We start from the raw sequence: 17,909 nt of genomic DNA, 5'->3' as shown, positions 1-17,909 counted from the left end.
GAGTTTGACCAAACTGCAGGAGGCAGTGGAAGATAGGAGTGCCTGGCGTGCTCTGGTCCATGGGGTCACGAAGAGTCAGACACGACTAAACGATTAAACAACAACAACAATAAACAAGGCTGAATCACAAATTACTTGTATGTATATCTCTATGGGTCATAGATCTCTGCATTCATTAGGTGTTGACCCTTGATGAAAATCTTTCATTATTGCAAACAGAGTAGGTTACAATAAAGTAGTCCCGCTTGGACTACTGCAATGCACTCTACGTGGGGCTACCTTTGAAGGTGACTCGGAAACTACAACTAATCCAGAATGCGGCAGCTAGACTGGTGACTGGGGGCGGCCGCCGAGACCATATAACACCGGTCTTGAAAGACCTACATTGGCTCCCAGTACGTTTCTGAGCACAATTCAAAGTGTTGGTGCTGACCTTTAAAGCCCTAAACGGCCTCGGTCCAGTATACCTGAAGGAGCGTCTCCACCCCCATCATTCTGCCCGGACGCTGAGGTCCAGCGCCGAGGGCCTTCTGGCGGTTCCCTCATTGCGAGAAGTAAAGCTACAGGGAACCAGGCAGAGGGCCTTCTCGGTAGTGGCGCCTGCCCTGTGGAACGCCCTTCCAGCAGATGTCAAAGCGATAAACAACTACCTGACATTCAGAAGACATCTTAAGGCAGCCCTGTTCAGGGAAGTTTTTAATGTGTGATATTTTATTGTATTTTTGCTTTCTATGGAAGCCGCCCAGAGTGGCTGGGGAGACCCAGCCAGATGGGCGGGGTATAAATAATAAATTATTATTAATTATTATAAAGCAATGGATTTCAAACTAAAAGTTGTGGACTATTAACAAGGCAAAATACACACACACACACACACACACACACACACACACACACACGTTTGATAGATTTGGATCTATATTCCAAGCCTTTACTCTAAATTTTATTTATAAAAATTGAATAATCTCTTCCAAAAGTCACCTCATGCTAACTTCTTCCTAAGCATCTGCTCACTTGGCAAGCACGCAAAGCACTGAACTGGTGAATGAACTACCTCCCAGCTGTGAGCTATGATCTGCTGGCATAACAATTGCCAACTCTTTCTCCTATAAACCTGAGATTTGAAGGTGATGCAAAAAGGACTTTGTATTAAGCACTCAGTATCGAAAAGATGCAATGTTGACATTGAACTTAAAGTGGGGGCAGGAGAGAATATATCACTGAAGTGTCTAATACAGATCTAACAGAAACATGTAACACGATCAACTAATAACTAATATCTAGGAAAAAATGGTATTCAAAGCTTTCTTTCGTTTTATTGCTGGGACAGACACAGTAATTTCATTAGAATTTGCCAAACTACAAACCATAACATTCAGCACACAACAACAACTACATAACACAAGGCATTATGGGTTTAAAGAAAGGGCGTTGGAGTTCATAAGTGTCATCTATCATCTCAAACCAAGCTTAACTTGTTGTGATATTGTCTATCTCTTATCTTTGCGTGGACAGGCGGAGTCCCCAGATCCCGAGCGGTCCCCCCCATCATGTGGAATAACGACTCAAGACAACGTGCTGTGGGATTAAATTGTTAAAGAAATTGGAGTTCTTGTTGGAAGTACACTGAAAAGGATATACCAAGAGCTCTGGCCAAAAGTTTCAATGCAAGGAATAATTCCTACTCGAGAGTTGAAAAGAAAAACGTGTATATTCTGCTAAGAATAGCAGTTTTAAACTAATAGTAAATTTAAACACAACGTATAAGTGCGACAGTTTTAAAATAATAGTAAATTTAAATACAACGTTTAAGTGCAGAAATAATGTAGTTTCAAATATGCAGTAATATAGTATAAAGGTACATAAAATATCAGTACACAACAATTGTTTTATACAAGTCTCAATGGCAGTCAAAAAGAGTCCATATTATATAAAGTCAGAATAAAGAATCAAATAGGGCCAAAAAGAAGTATCCAGAGTATGAATTAGATGTACGACTCAGTAGTGGTGACCAGGACAGGGCCCTGTTTTAGAGTAAATGCCTTCTTCAGCTGGTAATATCAAATAATATGTCAATGGGATTAAATTGGCCACAACTTTATTAAATTTCAAATGTGGGTAGACCTTGGCTCAGGCATTGGGTGTTCTCCCTCCCCAGTCCCCAGCCGGGGACCTAGGGAGCATCAGGGTTATCCAGTGGGGGGGGGGACGGGCCGGCTCTGGAGAACATATGTTCAAGCAGAGATAGCCGCCCCCATTATGCCACCGCCGCAGGGGAGAGCAATGACGACCTTTCGGTGTACGGTCAAAGCCTCCCTTCAGAAACCCCTTTAACGGGGGACCCTGGTATCGCCGCCGCAAACAGGAAGATGGACTAAAGGATTCTGCCCAAGGCCTGATAATGCCAAAGTTGTGACGTTTTGCTACGGGAAAGGCAAAACCTGCCAATGCAGGGAAATTCCTTTCCGACCCTTTGACAGCGACCTTAACGTAGCAGCGCCCGCATACCTGTGAAGAAAAGTTAACCTGCAAAATAAGACATTAACTGAGGGTGGGTAGGGTGGGAGAAGCTCTGGAGCCAAGTGAGGATTCCCAGGTAAGATCCTCCCTCTATTGTGTGGGCAGTTAATCCCTCCCCTACCTGGCCTGGTCTCCTTGGCAACGCTTCCCCAGGTGGGATTGGACAACTGACTTAGGTAGGCGGAGACCTCCAGGTATCCCACCTGAGGGAAGGCAAAGCCAAGCGTGTGCTGATGGAGCCGCTCCAGATCCAGGGCCTGCGTGCGTCCACACAAAGGGCGCCCCCCGTTTTAAGTGGGGAGCGGTCATTCTTGCAGCCAGGGCAAAAGGTGCTGCTTTAGGTGTAACAAATCTGTTTAGATTATAAACAATATTGTCTAGGGCAAAGACAACCCCCATTAAACCCTAGGTATGGAACATTGTAGCCCCTGAGTTGTATCCAAATCCAACAAAATAATTGTGTGAGCAGAATGACTTATGCTCACATGACAGAACTCCCCGCCCCTCTGGCAATGTCCTCCAACCTGCTCCAACCCTCTGGAGCAGATTTGGGAAGAGTGTGGGGATGTGCTTGGGATGAACAGGGAGAGGAAGTTCTGTCTCATGATTAGAAGTCATTAAACTTACAGTGACAGATGGATTCAACCCTCTGACTCTGGCTGCAAAATTGATATCAAATCACAGCATTCCATTCTTCAAATTACTCCAGTTAACAGGCAAACTGCTGGAAGTCAACTTAATGATCTGGCACCCTGCAACACACACACACACACACACACACACACACACACATTCACAACCCCATTGTTCAAATCCACAAACATCTGTCATATTTGGTTTGTCACATTAGCCATAGTTATCACCCCTTTTGGACTTCTGTGGCCTAATTCTCAGTGAGCTAGTGAATCAGAATCTATCAATAATAATAACATTTTTTTTTTTTTTATACCCCGCCCTCCCCGGCCAGAGCCAGGCTCAGGGCGGCTAACGCCAGTAAAATTACAATAAAACATAATTGGGGGGGGGGGGACAATTTAAAATACAGGCTAAAATACAATTTTAAAAGCAGCCTCATTTTTAATAATAGCCCATAGATCAAAACCATAAGGGGAGGGAAACATAAGGGTCAGACTGAGTCCAAACCAAAGGCCAGGCGGAACAGCTCTGTCTTGCAGTCCCTGCGAAAAGATGTTGGATGGCAGTAGAAGGTTCTCACGGGGGGGGGGGGGGGGATGATTTCAAAGGGAAGAGTTGCAACCTAGCTAGTCTTCTAGGTAGAGAAAATCTTTATGTATGGAGTTGTATTCAATCACGCAAGTCCCCCACCTGCAGCCTGATGTAGTAAGCCTCTCTCTTGGATTTAACACATTTGTGTGAGCTAGCCCTATACTGCCTCCTGTTTCATTATCTGCACATTCTTACCTCTCGTATAACACAGCGTTTTTATTCTAGTTCTCAACAGCAGCTTGATAGAATTCAGTGAAACAAATAGAAATGTAAACAGCCATGGACCACCATTCTGAAAAGATTTTCAGGCACACTGCCAGAAAAAAGCATTCTGCAGTTAATGAGCTTCATAAGATAATAAAAAAGAGATATCACTTCTTTATTGTTCAAACTAGTAACTTCTGCTGCTACTTTTAAGACCTACAAATGAGTTGTATGCATTGTGCTATGCTGTGGCAGACTATATCTTATTTTAATTAGATGGTGAGGTCTTTGGTAAAGTATAAGAACTGTACTCCCAGCACCCTTTCTTACTGAGTTTTTATTTATTTCCTATTAATATTAAACACTTTAGTGGAGCTCAGATAAATATATCTGAACAGTGAGGAGAGAGTGGGAAAAGTGTAAAAAATGAATGTAAGGTAAAAAGACATTTAAAAAAGGACAACTATGGACGTCAGTGATCGGCAATGAATTTGAAATAGCTACTTTAAAAGACAACCCAAATCTTGTATTCAAGGTAGGGCTGAAATTAAGAATGTGTATAGTGCTCTCACTTGAGAGTGGGCAGAATGAAAGTGTGAAAGGCTTAAGAGTGTGTGTAGATTCCACCACCTGAATTTTGAAGTGGTACAGTCCCAGGTGAGTTGCAAGATACATTTTGTGTGTGTGTGAAAGTTTGCTTCATCCTTTATTTACAACAGTCTCCAGCTGGATTTATGTTGGGTTTTATAGAATAGCAATAAGAGAATGAAGCAAAACTGAATTCTAAAAAACTCTAAGGGTATTCATATACAGGAGTTTCCAGTGCGCCAGTCAACACACTTTATAGCAAAAATGTCCTTGGTTTTCTCAGATAGGCTCCTGGATAAAAGTATAATGTGGCAAAGAATTGTTGTTTATCAACATAACTTATCCCCTCCTGTGGATTGCTTCCTTTTACATGGCCCACAAGTCCAGCAAATCTGCAGTCTGTGGAGAAAAGGTATATTTGCTTATTAAAAAGCAAAGGTTACTGATTTTTGTGTTCAAAAAATGGGGAACAGCTATCACATCTTTACCCTAGGTATGTAAACTGATATATGTAAGGCAACTTGCTTCTGGTGTTCAGAACATGAATAAATCTACTATAATATGTTGTGCAGAACAGAGTCTTTTCTACAATGAAAGGAAGGGATGGTGGTAGCCAAACCATATGAACCAAAGCCTAGATCCACTCCCCAACACACCTCCTTTTTACCCTCTCCATCTCAGAGCACCAGTGGTGGATTGGCCCTCCGTGACTGGGCCTCTTTTTCCAAGGGTGGACCTCCCACTTGATTTATGGAGAAGTAGATCCACACAATCCCATGACTCGTCTCAGAACCCTAAGGTTGCAGCCTTAAAGTGTTGTAATAAATAATTTTGTAATAAATAAACACTGTTTAGAAGGTGCCAAACAAAAACAAATGAACAACCCTGACTAAAATATTCCTTTATATGATGCATGGGGTTTTTAATCACCTGGATGCTTCCGAAATAGTCACAGCCCTTGATGGAAGTGCAACTCAGAAAGCTGGGAGGGAAACACAAAATACAAAATTCTCATTCCCTTCTCTGATCATGAGATATTCATTCAATTGTTTGCAATTAATTCTGCTATGCATCTTCACTAACTGATATGCTGAGGAGGAGCCTCCGTGGAGTTTGAAGAATCTAACTGAATATGTGGGTGGAAAAAACACCAATTTGTTTTGTGATCTGTCAGATACTTGCTTGCTGGGGATACTGTGATCTAGATACTGTTGCTTTCTTAGTCTCGGCGATGACAGTTTTTTCTCTTAGACTCAGCAATTATCCTGATGTTGCTTTTTGTCTCAGAATCACTACTGATGACCAGATGCATAAAGCCTTGCATGAGCTAGGGGAGAAATATTAGTGCTGCAGGGCCAAATTATATGACCCAGCCTTTTTCAGCATTTGTGTGTGAAAGAGTGTGAGTGAATATTGGTAATCATTTCAGAAAAAGGCACATATTGTCTATTTTCAGGGGTCATGAAATTATCTTTAGGACACAAAGCAGCATAAGGTTTTCTTTTCTTAAAAAACACAAAAGTTTTTCTACCACTTAAAGCTGCAGCAGAACTGCCGTGATCAGTGCCATACCAAGGCCCCATAAATAAGGACTGGAACTTACATCACGGTGGAGATATATTTCAGCATGGCATCCCATTGAAAACAATGGGAGAAAACTGTGTGGGGTTTTTTTGGTTTTTGTTTTTTTTAAGTAGATAGGGTAGACTCTCCTAGATACAGGCAACCCCTACATGTGTCGGCAGAGTGTGTATGTGCCCCCCTGTCCCCGTTCTGTCCAGTTCCATCCCCGTTCTGCTGTCTTCCGGGTCCCAAATTCCCTGTGCATCAACAAATATGTGTCAATTGGACATGCCTAAAATGGCTGCCGCCTATATTCAAATGAGCTTTGGAAGGTTCACAGCTTCAGACCCCTGGCCCAACAATACGCTTGCTTTGTAAGGCTGCAATCCTTTATACACACTTAGACACACTTAGATAACTTAGGTTATCCCCAGTAAACTCAATGGGACTGTTGAATCGTCCCCTAAAGTAACAAAAGGTCCAAGCACATAACAAGAGAATAGGTTAAAAATATATATATCAAAAGACCTAAGGAAATAGGCAGGTGCAGAAAGGCAGTAAAGTAGTTTCCAGGTAAGTCTCCCTGGGGGAGAACATTTCAAAGGCAAGACACCTCAGAAGGTGTGGCTATGCAGAGAATGCTTTCCCCAAATCACTTCAATGACTAGGCAGGCTCATGTGAAAAACAAAACAAAACATTTCTTTCTTCTACATCCCAAGTATCAGATCTTCCAACTTCACAGCTTCAAACATCAGGCATGATCTCCATTCCATTCCATTTTCACCACTTTTAAAATAAGTTCCTGTCCTCATACTTGAGACTTGGCTATCTGAGATGCAATAGGCTGCCGGCTGTCCAGGTCTCAAATGTCCCCCTGATGCTCCTCACATCCCTGACGTTGCTTTATTTTAGCATATCCTCCTTTCCCCTGTGATCTTACTGAACTGAAGAGGCACCTGGATACACAGCCTACTGGTAAAGTTCACCCCCCCCCCCAATATCATTCTGTTAGCATCCAGTTCAGTTGAGAGAACTTGTCTCTCATAATTTAAGCCTCTGAGATAACACCTTCCTGCCACTACAAAATAAATCTTCGTGATTTTTGAAATGCAAAATGCATTTTAAAGCAAAAGTGACATTGCCGAAGTAACTGTGGAATGACATGGCTTTTAAACTGTCTGTAGATTCCACACTCAGTGAACACTCTAAAAGAGATAATGTGTGTTGACAACATTGTTTGGTTGCTTTTGCTCAGCTGGCAGAACAGATTTTGTGTTTGCTTTTTTTTTCTTTTTTTTTTTTTTGAGGAGGGGGGGACTTTGCAATAGTCAATCTTTTATGGACCATTCACCAACAAATTGTTAGTGGCCTGTCAGTTTTACTCCTTTTATACAATTTTTTAAAATGTTACTTTCAAAATTGCTTAAAAATGCATGAGAAAATAGTTCAAATGTGAAAAAATGAGAGTGGCTGCAGATTTCATTATTATTATTATTATTATTATTATTATTATTATTATTATTATTATTAAAACAGTGGTTCCTATGGGAAATCTAAAATATGTCATGATCACATCATGTGTGGCTCTAGGAATAGGTACTGAAGACAATATGACACATGTAGGTGGAGTAAGAGATTGTCATGTTGAAATCAATCAGAAGTGAACATTGTCAACAAAACCAAATGGTTTAATGTCTAAAAATCATGCAAGAATACAAAAATAATTAAAAAAATTAAATTTTAAAAAAAGAATACCAAAATGGCATGGAGACAGAAACTTAAGACTTTTAATGGTTCATGCTCACCCTCCCACTGTACCATGCAACTCAGCATCCTAAAACAAATCACTATATCTATCTAAAACACCGCATACGATATCACATTCAACCAATAGCACCCATTTAAGCATGCTGTCCGTGTAACAAAGTAGAACGGGGATACCGAGGATCAAGAATCCTTCGAATGCTAGTCATCTTCCAAAGCAGCTTGTCAATCTGGCTTTGTGGGTTAGTATTGTAATCTAAATGTTGTGAAAGTTCTGCAACGGTAACATTTTGATAGTAACCGCAATAGGAGGGTAACCGCAATAATGATGACTATTGAGTCTTGAGTGTGTGTATGTGTGAATGGGTCATGCGGTCTGTGAATGAATAAGCATTATGTGTGGATGGGATAGGAGGTATAAATTGTGCTTGAAGGTGTCTATATGTGAGCATCTATGAGCAGACTTTATGCGTGAATGATGACAGTAACAGAATGGAGTAGGGATGGGAAATGGGGGCAGACATGGTATTGAAGGGAAAGAGAACACATGGATTGTTAAGGGTTTTTCCTGATATATACTGAACAATAAATTGCCATGTTGTTGTTGTTGGTTGTGTGTGTGTGTGTGTGTGTGTGTGTGTGCGCGCGCGCGCAATATAGAAAAAGTTTCATGGCTTAAATCAGGAGTCAGCAAACTTTTTCAGCAGGGGGCCAGTCCACTGCCCCTCAGACCTTGTGGAGGGCCGGACTATATTTTGGAAAAAAATATATGAACAAATTCTTATGTCCCACAAATAACCCAGAGATGCATTTTAAATAAAAGCACACATTCTACTCATGTAAAAACACCAGGCAGGCCCCACAAATAATCCAGAGATGCATTTTAAATAAAAGCACACATTCTACTCATGTAAAAACATGCTGAGTCCTGTACTGTCCGTGGGCCAGATTTAGAAGGCGATTGGGCCGGATCTGGCCCCTGGGCCTTAGTTTGCCTACCTATGGCTTAAATGAAATTGCACAACATACAGATGTATCACAGCACATGCATATGCAGACACATTAAATTCCCCAAATCCTACCCACCTACTGCATGGGTTCACAAAATATTAAATATCCCACAAGGGCAGCTAGAAGGCAGCTCTGTCTTCACTTTATTGCTCTGGGATTCATACTTAAAGCAGCATTTCAGAATTCCAAGGTGAGTAGGGCAGATAGAAAGGGGGGGGAGCTAAACCTGTCACGTTGGCTCCCAGCCATGCTCCAGTGGCATAAAAGATATAAGTAAACGGTGTGTTAAGAGGGTAAATACAAACACCTGTCAGAAACAAATTTCTAAATAATGCCAGGTGCCCATCTCTGTCAGTTCAGGAGTGAGTGTGCAAGTAGATAGGATTGAGGCCAAAATCAGCTGGTAAGTGGAAGACACAGGATCATTATTAAGCTACACCCCACCTCACAAAGGAGTGAGCTGAATACAGAGCCATGAAATCTTCTGCTAATTTCCATGGGTTTCCCATTGCATGTTGTATTGCTAAACATCAATTACAACTAGTGAATCAGCAAAAAAGAGAGCGAGAGAGAGATTAAAATTAAGCAACAGCATAGTAATTTTAATCAGTGGAGGACCACAGTGTTAAACAATTAGTGATCATTGCGCCCTTCTGCAGGATCAGTGGGAAAGTGTCAAAGATGATGAGTCTTCCATGTTTACAGAAGATTCTGCCTATAGCATGCTGTGTGCTTTTGTGAATCATTTATCTTCTAGCTTAAACCCGTCATAGCATGAAATATTGAAGCTGTGATTCTGCATGACAGAATAATGAAACATTGAAAAAGGGCTACAGTGCTGTGATTTTTTCGCAGAGTCAGCCATGAAAAGTTGAATACCTGAATGTAAAATTGCTTTTATTCCTACTCCATGAAATGTTCATTAGCCTAATAGTTAAATTATGATTATCTGTTTATGTTTTGTTTTGCATTTAATTTGTATATCATTGTTGCTGGTTTTTGAGTTGCGCTTTTACAAAACTGTAATTTATAAATGATGTTAGCCACCCTGAGTGGTACTTTGTATATAAATGCTTTAATAAACACACAGGTTGCTATTGATTAGGGTTGTGTCTTTGAGATACCCAAATTTGTTTGTTTTTCAACAACAAGCACACTTCACAACTTGAAGTGCTAACTTTTCATTTTTGGAGGCCATGTTAAATAGCTTGTGACCCCACACAGCTTTAGAAATACACACTTACAGTAAAGGCCACACTGGCTTGGAAAATAGAAATATAATACTAATTTACTGCATGACGGAGTCACATTTGAGTCCTTCTAGGTAGAAGCTAACTCAAGATTGTGAAATAAGCCACAAACATGAAAGTGAAAGAGCTGTACCATTTCAAAATTTTACAGAATTATGGAGTTGGAAGAGATTTCAAGGATCACCTCCTCCAACACTCTGCAGTAAGTCAGTTTTTGATTGGAACAAAATTTTATAATGCCAGATACATATAACAGGTAGAACAAGAACACAGAGAGACACTTTGTTAAAGTCATTCCAAATCAGATCCATATTATGGGCCTGTGATCATATTCAGTTGCTCCTTTAAAAAACAAGAACACCCAAAGATTTTAATTGATTGTTCTGTATATAACACAGGCTAATTTTCTTCTTCCCTCCCCACCCATTTTCTTGTGTCTTTTAAATTGGACTTCTCAGTTTATATTAATCTCATGTGAGCCTGGGAGAGTGGGGCAAAATGCTTCAAATAAATAAATTGGATCATATTTTTGCCTTACCTCTTCAAATGTGCATAGATAATCTAATAGCTTCAGGCCAAAGGATAATATCTAAATGGGAATATTTTCTACTGGCTAGCAGCAGCAAGAGTCCAATTCATAGCAACTCAGCAATGAGTGAAGTGGATCAGAAACCTTCAACAATTTAAGACCATCTTTAACTAACTTGGATCTTGTTGCACTTTCCAGATAACACCCAGGATATAGTTTTAGTCAAACCATGTAAGGCTGCCTAACCATAGTGTCAACACTGGTTTTGATATTAAAACATCTCCCCGCCCTTCCCTCTTGTACAGTCTTAACACCTTTCAGTTGCTATCTTCTGAATTTTGTGTCAAATCCTACTGCTGAATTTGCCTAGTGGTCCTGATTTCACAAGAATGGCCTGTAATCTTAAGCTTAGTTTTGCCAAGATTAATAATGTGACTTCTGAGTAATCAAATTACATTGATTCAAATGAACCTTACTCCCAGGAAAGCGGCTATAGGATTGTAGATTAAATATCATACAGTATACTCATTTGCACATCTGCTTAGATACAAGCCCACTATGTTCAGTGGCGCTCATTTTATGGCATTTCTGTACAGCATTGCAGTTGTTATTTCTTATAGACATGTGGGCAATCTCGGTAGTCTATGAAACAGAATAAAAAAATGCCAGGAAAACTATTATGTGCCATCCATGATAAATAGGCTAAAAACATCTGTTCAAGGAAGCATTAATTCCTGACCTTTAATACATTAGCATGGTGGGGAGCTATAAATTATTGAAATAAATGTAAACATCTGTGCAGGAAATCATCAATTCCAAAAGTTGTCTTAGGTACGTTAGCAATATCCAGAAATATAAATTATTGCAAGAAATATAAATGTTCTCTCAGTCCGTGGCAAAACACGGCGATACATTTTACATCAATTCTGTGGCCAATGAAGCAGACAGCAGTCTAAAACACAGCCATTTCAACCTATTTACAAACCTACTGCATGCCTGGCTGTAAGCCATAAACATCCTTATCATAAAATTAGATGGATCTTCCTGTTCCTCAGCAGATGATTTCCTTCAATATATGGAAAATGTATTTCACACACTCAATGAACTGTTCACCTAGCTGATGTCTTCCATACATTCCAATGTGCATGACATACAAGCACTGCTACACTTCTTCACCATTAGGAAATATATGATGATATTCAAAATCTTATCAGTGGTTCCCAACTGGCGCCCCTCTTAATGCCCCCTTATGTCCCTGTTACGGCCCCATTATTCCCTCTTCTGGGTCCAAAAGGACCTGCACACCAGCAATCACATGTCATATGGATGCGCCTAAAGTTGTGCCACCTGCTTGCAATAATAAAGTTTAAGCAACCAATATAACATTTCTGAGTGAGACACACACCCATCAAAACATTTGTAATTAAAATAATTGGATAAACAGATCACAGCATCTTTTATGAAAGGCATCCCCATATTTTTTACAATATGCAGTTATTGATGCTAAACTGAGATTGCCGGCTATAATAATTACAATGTCCGTGTAAAGCTAGGAGAGCAATAATTGTAAAACTAACAAGTAAAACACAAATTAAAGACATATTACTCACCGAATTCCTTTGGGACAGCAATGGAGTAAATGCAGTTATGTCCTATGCTGTAGTTTTTAGGGTAGTTTGGGGATAAAACTGTGCCTTCAGAGCCTGTAGAACGACTTCCACAAGGTGCTAGGAAGTAACGATGCAATGTATTTTAACAATATGGTACTGAAAAAATAAAATAGGCAATGCATACCCCCCAACATTTCTCTGATGGAAATAGGGATGTCCCATTCCATAATGATAATTTTACTATTTATACCCCACATATCTTACTGAGTTGCCCCAGCCACTCCGGGCAACTTCCAGCGCGTGTGTGTGCGCGCACACACACACAACATTAAATACCTCCAAATCCTCCAACATTTCTCCAATGAAAATAAGGACATCCTAAGGACAAGTGGGACATTCTGGGATCAAATCAGAAACCTGGGTGGCTTTTCTAAATCAGGGATGTTCCTGGAAAATAGGGACACTTGGAGGGTCTGGCAATGTAAATGTACTTTAGTCTGCATGTGTACTGAGATTGTTTTAAAATGTTGTTGTTTTATATTTTGTATGTTTGTCATCCTGGACTCCTTTGGGAGGAAGAGCAGAATATAAATTTATTAAATACAAATGCTTAATTTTATTGCACTCCCCCCCCCCACCACTTGCTTTCCAAATGAATAAAACTTTATAATTGTTGCAATTCCACTGGTGCTGCTTTGTGGCTAAAACATGTTAATGGGAAAGAAAAATGGGGGGGGGGGGATGACTCCAGATGCTTGGCCTAATATTTATTCCAGACCTGACAAAATATTTTTTTTAAATAATATTTATTACTTTTAAACCTTACAAACAAGAAGAAAAGGAAAAGGAGAAAAAAGAAGAAAACAAAATACAATACAATACAATACAATACAATACAATACAATACAATACAATACAATACAATACATAAACAATACACCACACAACATTAACGCATTAAACTAAACAAAACAGAACAAAAACAATTTAAAAACATACATCATACCATTTCAATGCCTTATCTTTCATTCCCTTGTTTCATCGACTTCCTCTCACCTCCCTTTTTGTATTCCACTTCTATTAATTGTTTCAGCAAATCCTTTCCATCTTTCACTATTTTCTGTCATATAAATATCTTAACTTATTTTAACCTTATTTCCATTATAATACTTATTTATGCTTAACTCCTTATAACACTTCTACTAAGGCCATATAATTTCATTCCAACATTTTTCTAACACTCATTAATTTTACCCTATTTCTATAAATAAACTTTAAAACTTTTTTCCAATCTTCTTCCACCGTCTCTTCTCCCTGGTCTTGGATTCTGCCAGTCATTTCCGTCAATTCCATATAGTCCATCAACCTGGTGATCTTCTGTCCGAGGCTCTTAACTCTTTTCCAGGTCCCTTCTGCAAATCTTCTTCGTATTTATACATACACTTTACTTTGTCTTCTGCTGATCTTGTTCTTAATTTCCTTTCTTTGATGCTGAAGAGTAGGTCTCGGGGGAGCTCCAACCTAACAATGTTTTTATTCCTTCTTGACATGTCATCCACATCTCCGTGGTTAAAACTAAAATCCAAAAGATATTTCAGGACGTGTTTCAAAGTCCCTCCAAATCTGCAGGTCCCCACAACTCCAATTTCCTCCTGACCCAGGTCCAGATCCCAAAGGTCAGTAAATCCCTGCATTAGGTGATCTATCCAACTTTCCTTCTCCAGTCCAAGCAGGGTTCCAATCTGACTTTCTCTGAATTCAATCATAGAGGGCAACAACTTGTAATCATCAAATTGCCTCTGTAAGGCTGGGGCTCTCTCCCTCTCCACTTGTATTACTTTAGGTTCAACAACCACAACTTTCTCCCTCGCTTTCTCCACCGTTTGGCATGTCAAAGTAGATTCCTGTATCGGTTCCTGTATAGTTTCTGTGTAGATGTTCACTTTTTGTCCCAAATTAGTCACTTTTTGTCCCAAAATATCAATTTTAATATTCATCACATCCGTCTTCTTGTGGAGCTGTTCCAATGACTCACTTATCTTGCATAGTGCAATCACTAAGGCTTCTTCTGTCGACATTCTCAAGCAATCCAAGGTCAATCTCACGGTTTTCTCTTACAGCTGGAGATTCCACCAGCCCAAATCTTGTAACAATTTCAAAAGCTCCCTCTAGAGGGAAACAATTTCTGTTTGTATCAATCCTTTTAAGCACAGTTCAATCAGTAAAATTAGTTTCAATTTTCAGCTACTTTTACTCCTTTTTAAACGCAGAAGGAGACAATGAAAGCAATGTATTTCTCTTATTTGACTAACTGTCACAGTCAATGAACTTTCCCAAAAACGTCAGTCTTACTAGCAGTCCATTTCCAGGTTCAGAGCGGTGGTGATCCAACTTTCTTCACTCTCTCCTGCAGGCTTACGCGATCCAAAATTTCCCCCCTCTTCTCCTGCCTCCAAGGGGGGTTTAATGATTTTAGCCAATGGAAGTTTAATCCTTTACATAGGACTTTCCAAGACTTTAGCTTGCAAATTCTTTGCTTCAATCTATTTACAAAAGGGGAAGGCAGACTTCCTGTTTGAAACCTCCCCGTTTCGGTGCCAAATTAAGACGTTTAAAAATCCAATTTTCCGTTCTACTTACAGGTAGTTGTTTAGAATCAAATTGTCCACAGGAAAAAGTCAGCGCTCTCTGGCAACAGCAATGCGGCTTCACTCTGTGAAAGAAGCAGTCAATTCGAAGCACTGCGCCGCTCACCCCACATTGCTCCGGATCCCCGAAACCAGGTCTCTCCGTGAGTAGGGGAGGCGCAAAAGGTGCCAGCCGAATCCCACATTCACAGGCTTCTCCCGCCTGCGATTTTTAGTGGGTCTCCACCTTCGCCGTGGTGGCCAGACCCTGAATTCCACGGAGCAAGTTCCTCCCGATCAGAGGAATTCCGCCATTGCCGGAGGCGCTAACCCGGAAGTCCCAGACCTGACAAAATAAATCCTCCCAAGGGGCATGTTTTAGCAGCAATTTTTACTAATTAATTATCCTAGTGGCTATAATGTCCCATAAAAATCAGTGAGAATTGGTGGTAAAACATGTCCCAATGGAATAATTTGTTCCCTAGAATAAAAAGATCTAGTCCAGCATCTTGTTCTCATTGTTCTCATAGTGACCAACCAACTGCCCATGGGAAACGTACAAGCAGGGCATGAGTACAAGACCATTCCCTCCTCCTGTGGTTTCCACCAACTTACACTCAGGAGCAGACTGCTTTCAACTATGGGTAGTGTCAGGTGCTGGTGGTGGTTGCTCGTGAGTAACTAGGCAGGACTCTGACCTGTCTTTTACAGGTTTTACTGGTGTAAACTATTTACAGTGCATAGCCACAAAGTTCATGTCCGTCTTAGTCACTTGCAGATTCCGAGAGTGGCCTCTTCCCGTTTCTCCCCCAACGTAAGAACTTAGACACCCCAAATCTCCACCTCCCCTCCTTATGTTTCACCCTTCTGCACAAGCTGGGTGACAGAAACAGCATGTGTGCCTCCTGGCCAGCCGGGCTAGGTGAGGCACTTGGGCTCTCAGGAGCATCTTCGAGCCCTCCCTTCGCTTGGCTGCCCCCTTCCCTCTCTTCTCCACTGGAGGCATGGCTTCCCTCAGCTGCTCCTCATAAGCGTTGGATGCTCTCTGTATCCCCCTGCTTTCCTCCCCTGTTCTGATGGCAGTCCCCTGACAGGTAGAGTTACCCAGGGGCAGAAGAAGGGGGGTGCGAGCCGCCCTGGGTGTCACCACTGAGGGGGGTGACAAAATGCCAGGCAGTACTCACCCGACCCACTCGTCTCTCCTGGGAGTGACACAGTGGCTTGGGCGCCCGCAGCCTCCATGCTGCCCCAAATGGTCCGCCCACTGCCTTCCCCCCCCCAGCTGTAGGGTGGCTGAGTGGGAGGAAGCAGGCAGACTCCTCGGAGGCCCCACGGAGCATCCTGCCCCGGCTGGCCCAGCCCCGCAGACAGCTGGCCCCGCCCCTGGGTGCAGGGCACAGGCGACGCCCCAGCGCCTGATCGGTTTGCTCTGCCGCTGGATTCACCCACCATGAATTTGCTTAATCCTTGTTTAAAGTCATTCAATGTTTGTGGCTATCAGAGCCATAGTTTAAGTAAGCACTAAAGAAGTATTTATTTTATCTGTCCTGAATCTTCCACGAGTTCTAGTGCTTTGAGAGAGGAAGAATAATCTTTATGTCCTTCTATTATGAATCTTATGTCAACCACCTGGATTTTCCCCTCCTCTTTAATAGGAAAAAAGTGACTGGCCTTTTGGGCCAATCTTTTTACTGTGCAAACTTAAGCATATCAAAAAATACCGATACTGTGCTCTCTCTCTCTCTCTGTATATATAAATATTTATATACTGCTATAAAATCAGAAACCATTAACTAGCTATTATGGAAAGATGTATTCTTAATTGCCTTCTGTGTCCCCCAAGACACTTTCAGAAGTGCAGCTGGCTCTACACAAGACAGTTGCAGGGCTTAGCTTATCAAATGCCCTCTAATTAATTGTACAAGATGCCAGCGAATTTATGTGTATTAAATTTTATTCCACTATCTGTAATGCAAAATCCATTCAAAACTGTGATAATAATTATGTTTTTGCCAGAGCAAGAAAATTTGACAAAGACTAGCAGTTCTGAGAAACTAATCTATACAACAATTAGCATATCTGGTTGAAATAATCCCTAATGCTCGCGAGTCATGCACTAAAACAAAAACCACAAATTAAAATAAAACGCCCAGCCAACAGGGGTGGCTGTGGGGTGTGAGCAGAATATCTGGACTGCGGAATGTAAACAGTCCTGTGACTGCAAGCAGCTGCTCAGTGAGGAAACAGAAACTAACATCAGATACCTACAGGAAACTCAAAAAGCAGGGCATTATATCAGTTGCCCACATGATCCATGCAGCAACTGGTCTTGAGAGGGAGAGCCATCCAAATCCATTGCCCTAAACTGGGGCACAACCTAAAGAGATGCTGTGGGTGTTGTGTGGCTGCTCATTTCTCAGTTGCTCAGCAGCCCAGTTTTTAACACAAATACGTGAGAGACAAAAATGTTTACAAAATTAAAATATTAAAAAGTTCTGCTGGTATAGTCCTATCCTCTTTCAGCATAAGTGGCAGCTGAAATCATGGTAACTGTTGGATTCTCACGGGAAAGGGAGACGGGATGTGACGTTTACTGGTTTCCTGTTTCCTTTGTTCTTTCGTTTCTTTGTTCAGTTGCTCTCTGCTTCTCATAGAGAGAACATGTATATTTCTTTGCTCTCCGCATAGCTTAGTAATAAAGCATAGCAATGTAGCACCATACCTGCCTCATCCTTCTGTTGTGGAAGGATGTTGTTTAATGCTCTGGTGGGCTCAAAGGAAGATGAGCCATATCAGCTCGGACGACCAGAGCTGAAATTTCTAATATCTGATTGATCCCTGAGAACTGAATACTAGATGAGTTAGGCCTTGGGGCTGATATACCAGGCTCTTTTTGTGTTCGTATGGGTGGCCTGTGCTATCATTTCCAAATCTGATGATTTAGTAGAACCATTTTTGGATATTTTATTGCTATACAACATTGGAACACTCAAGCATATTATACATGTAGCAGTG

General features: G+C 41.1%; 1 protein-coding gene across 5 annotated transcripts in view; it reads right to left on the bottom strand.

Moving 5' to 3' along the window:
- The window catches only part of CSMD3 (CUB and Sushi multiple domains 3), a 574,504-nt gene that overhangs the window by 123,881 nt on the left and 432,714 nt on the right, over positions 1-17,909 (bottom strand). For all 5 annotated transcript variants that reach the window (XM_081873886.1, XM_081873887.1, XM_081873888.1 and 2 more), the window contains one exon: positions 12,268-12,384. In XM_081873886.1, coding sequence (XP_081730012.1) covers positions 12,268-12,384 — 117 coding nt within the window. The remainder of the gene's footprint in view (positions 1-12,267; positions 12,385-17,909) is intronic.

Source organism: Podarcis erhardii, assembly GCF_964252035.2.
Source record: "Podarcis erhardii genome assembly, chromosome: 8".
Taxonomy (NCBI): Eukaryota; Metazoa; Chordata; class Lepidosauria; order Squamata; family Lacertidae; genus Podarcis; species Podarcis erhardii.
The sequence above is the reverse complement of the archived record's forward strand: the minus strand, read 5'-3'. Positions and strand labels throughout refer to the sequence as shown.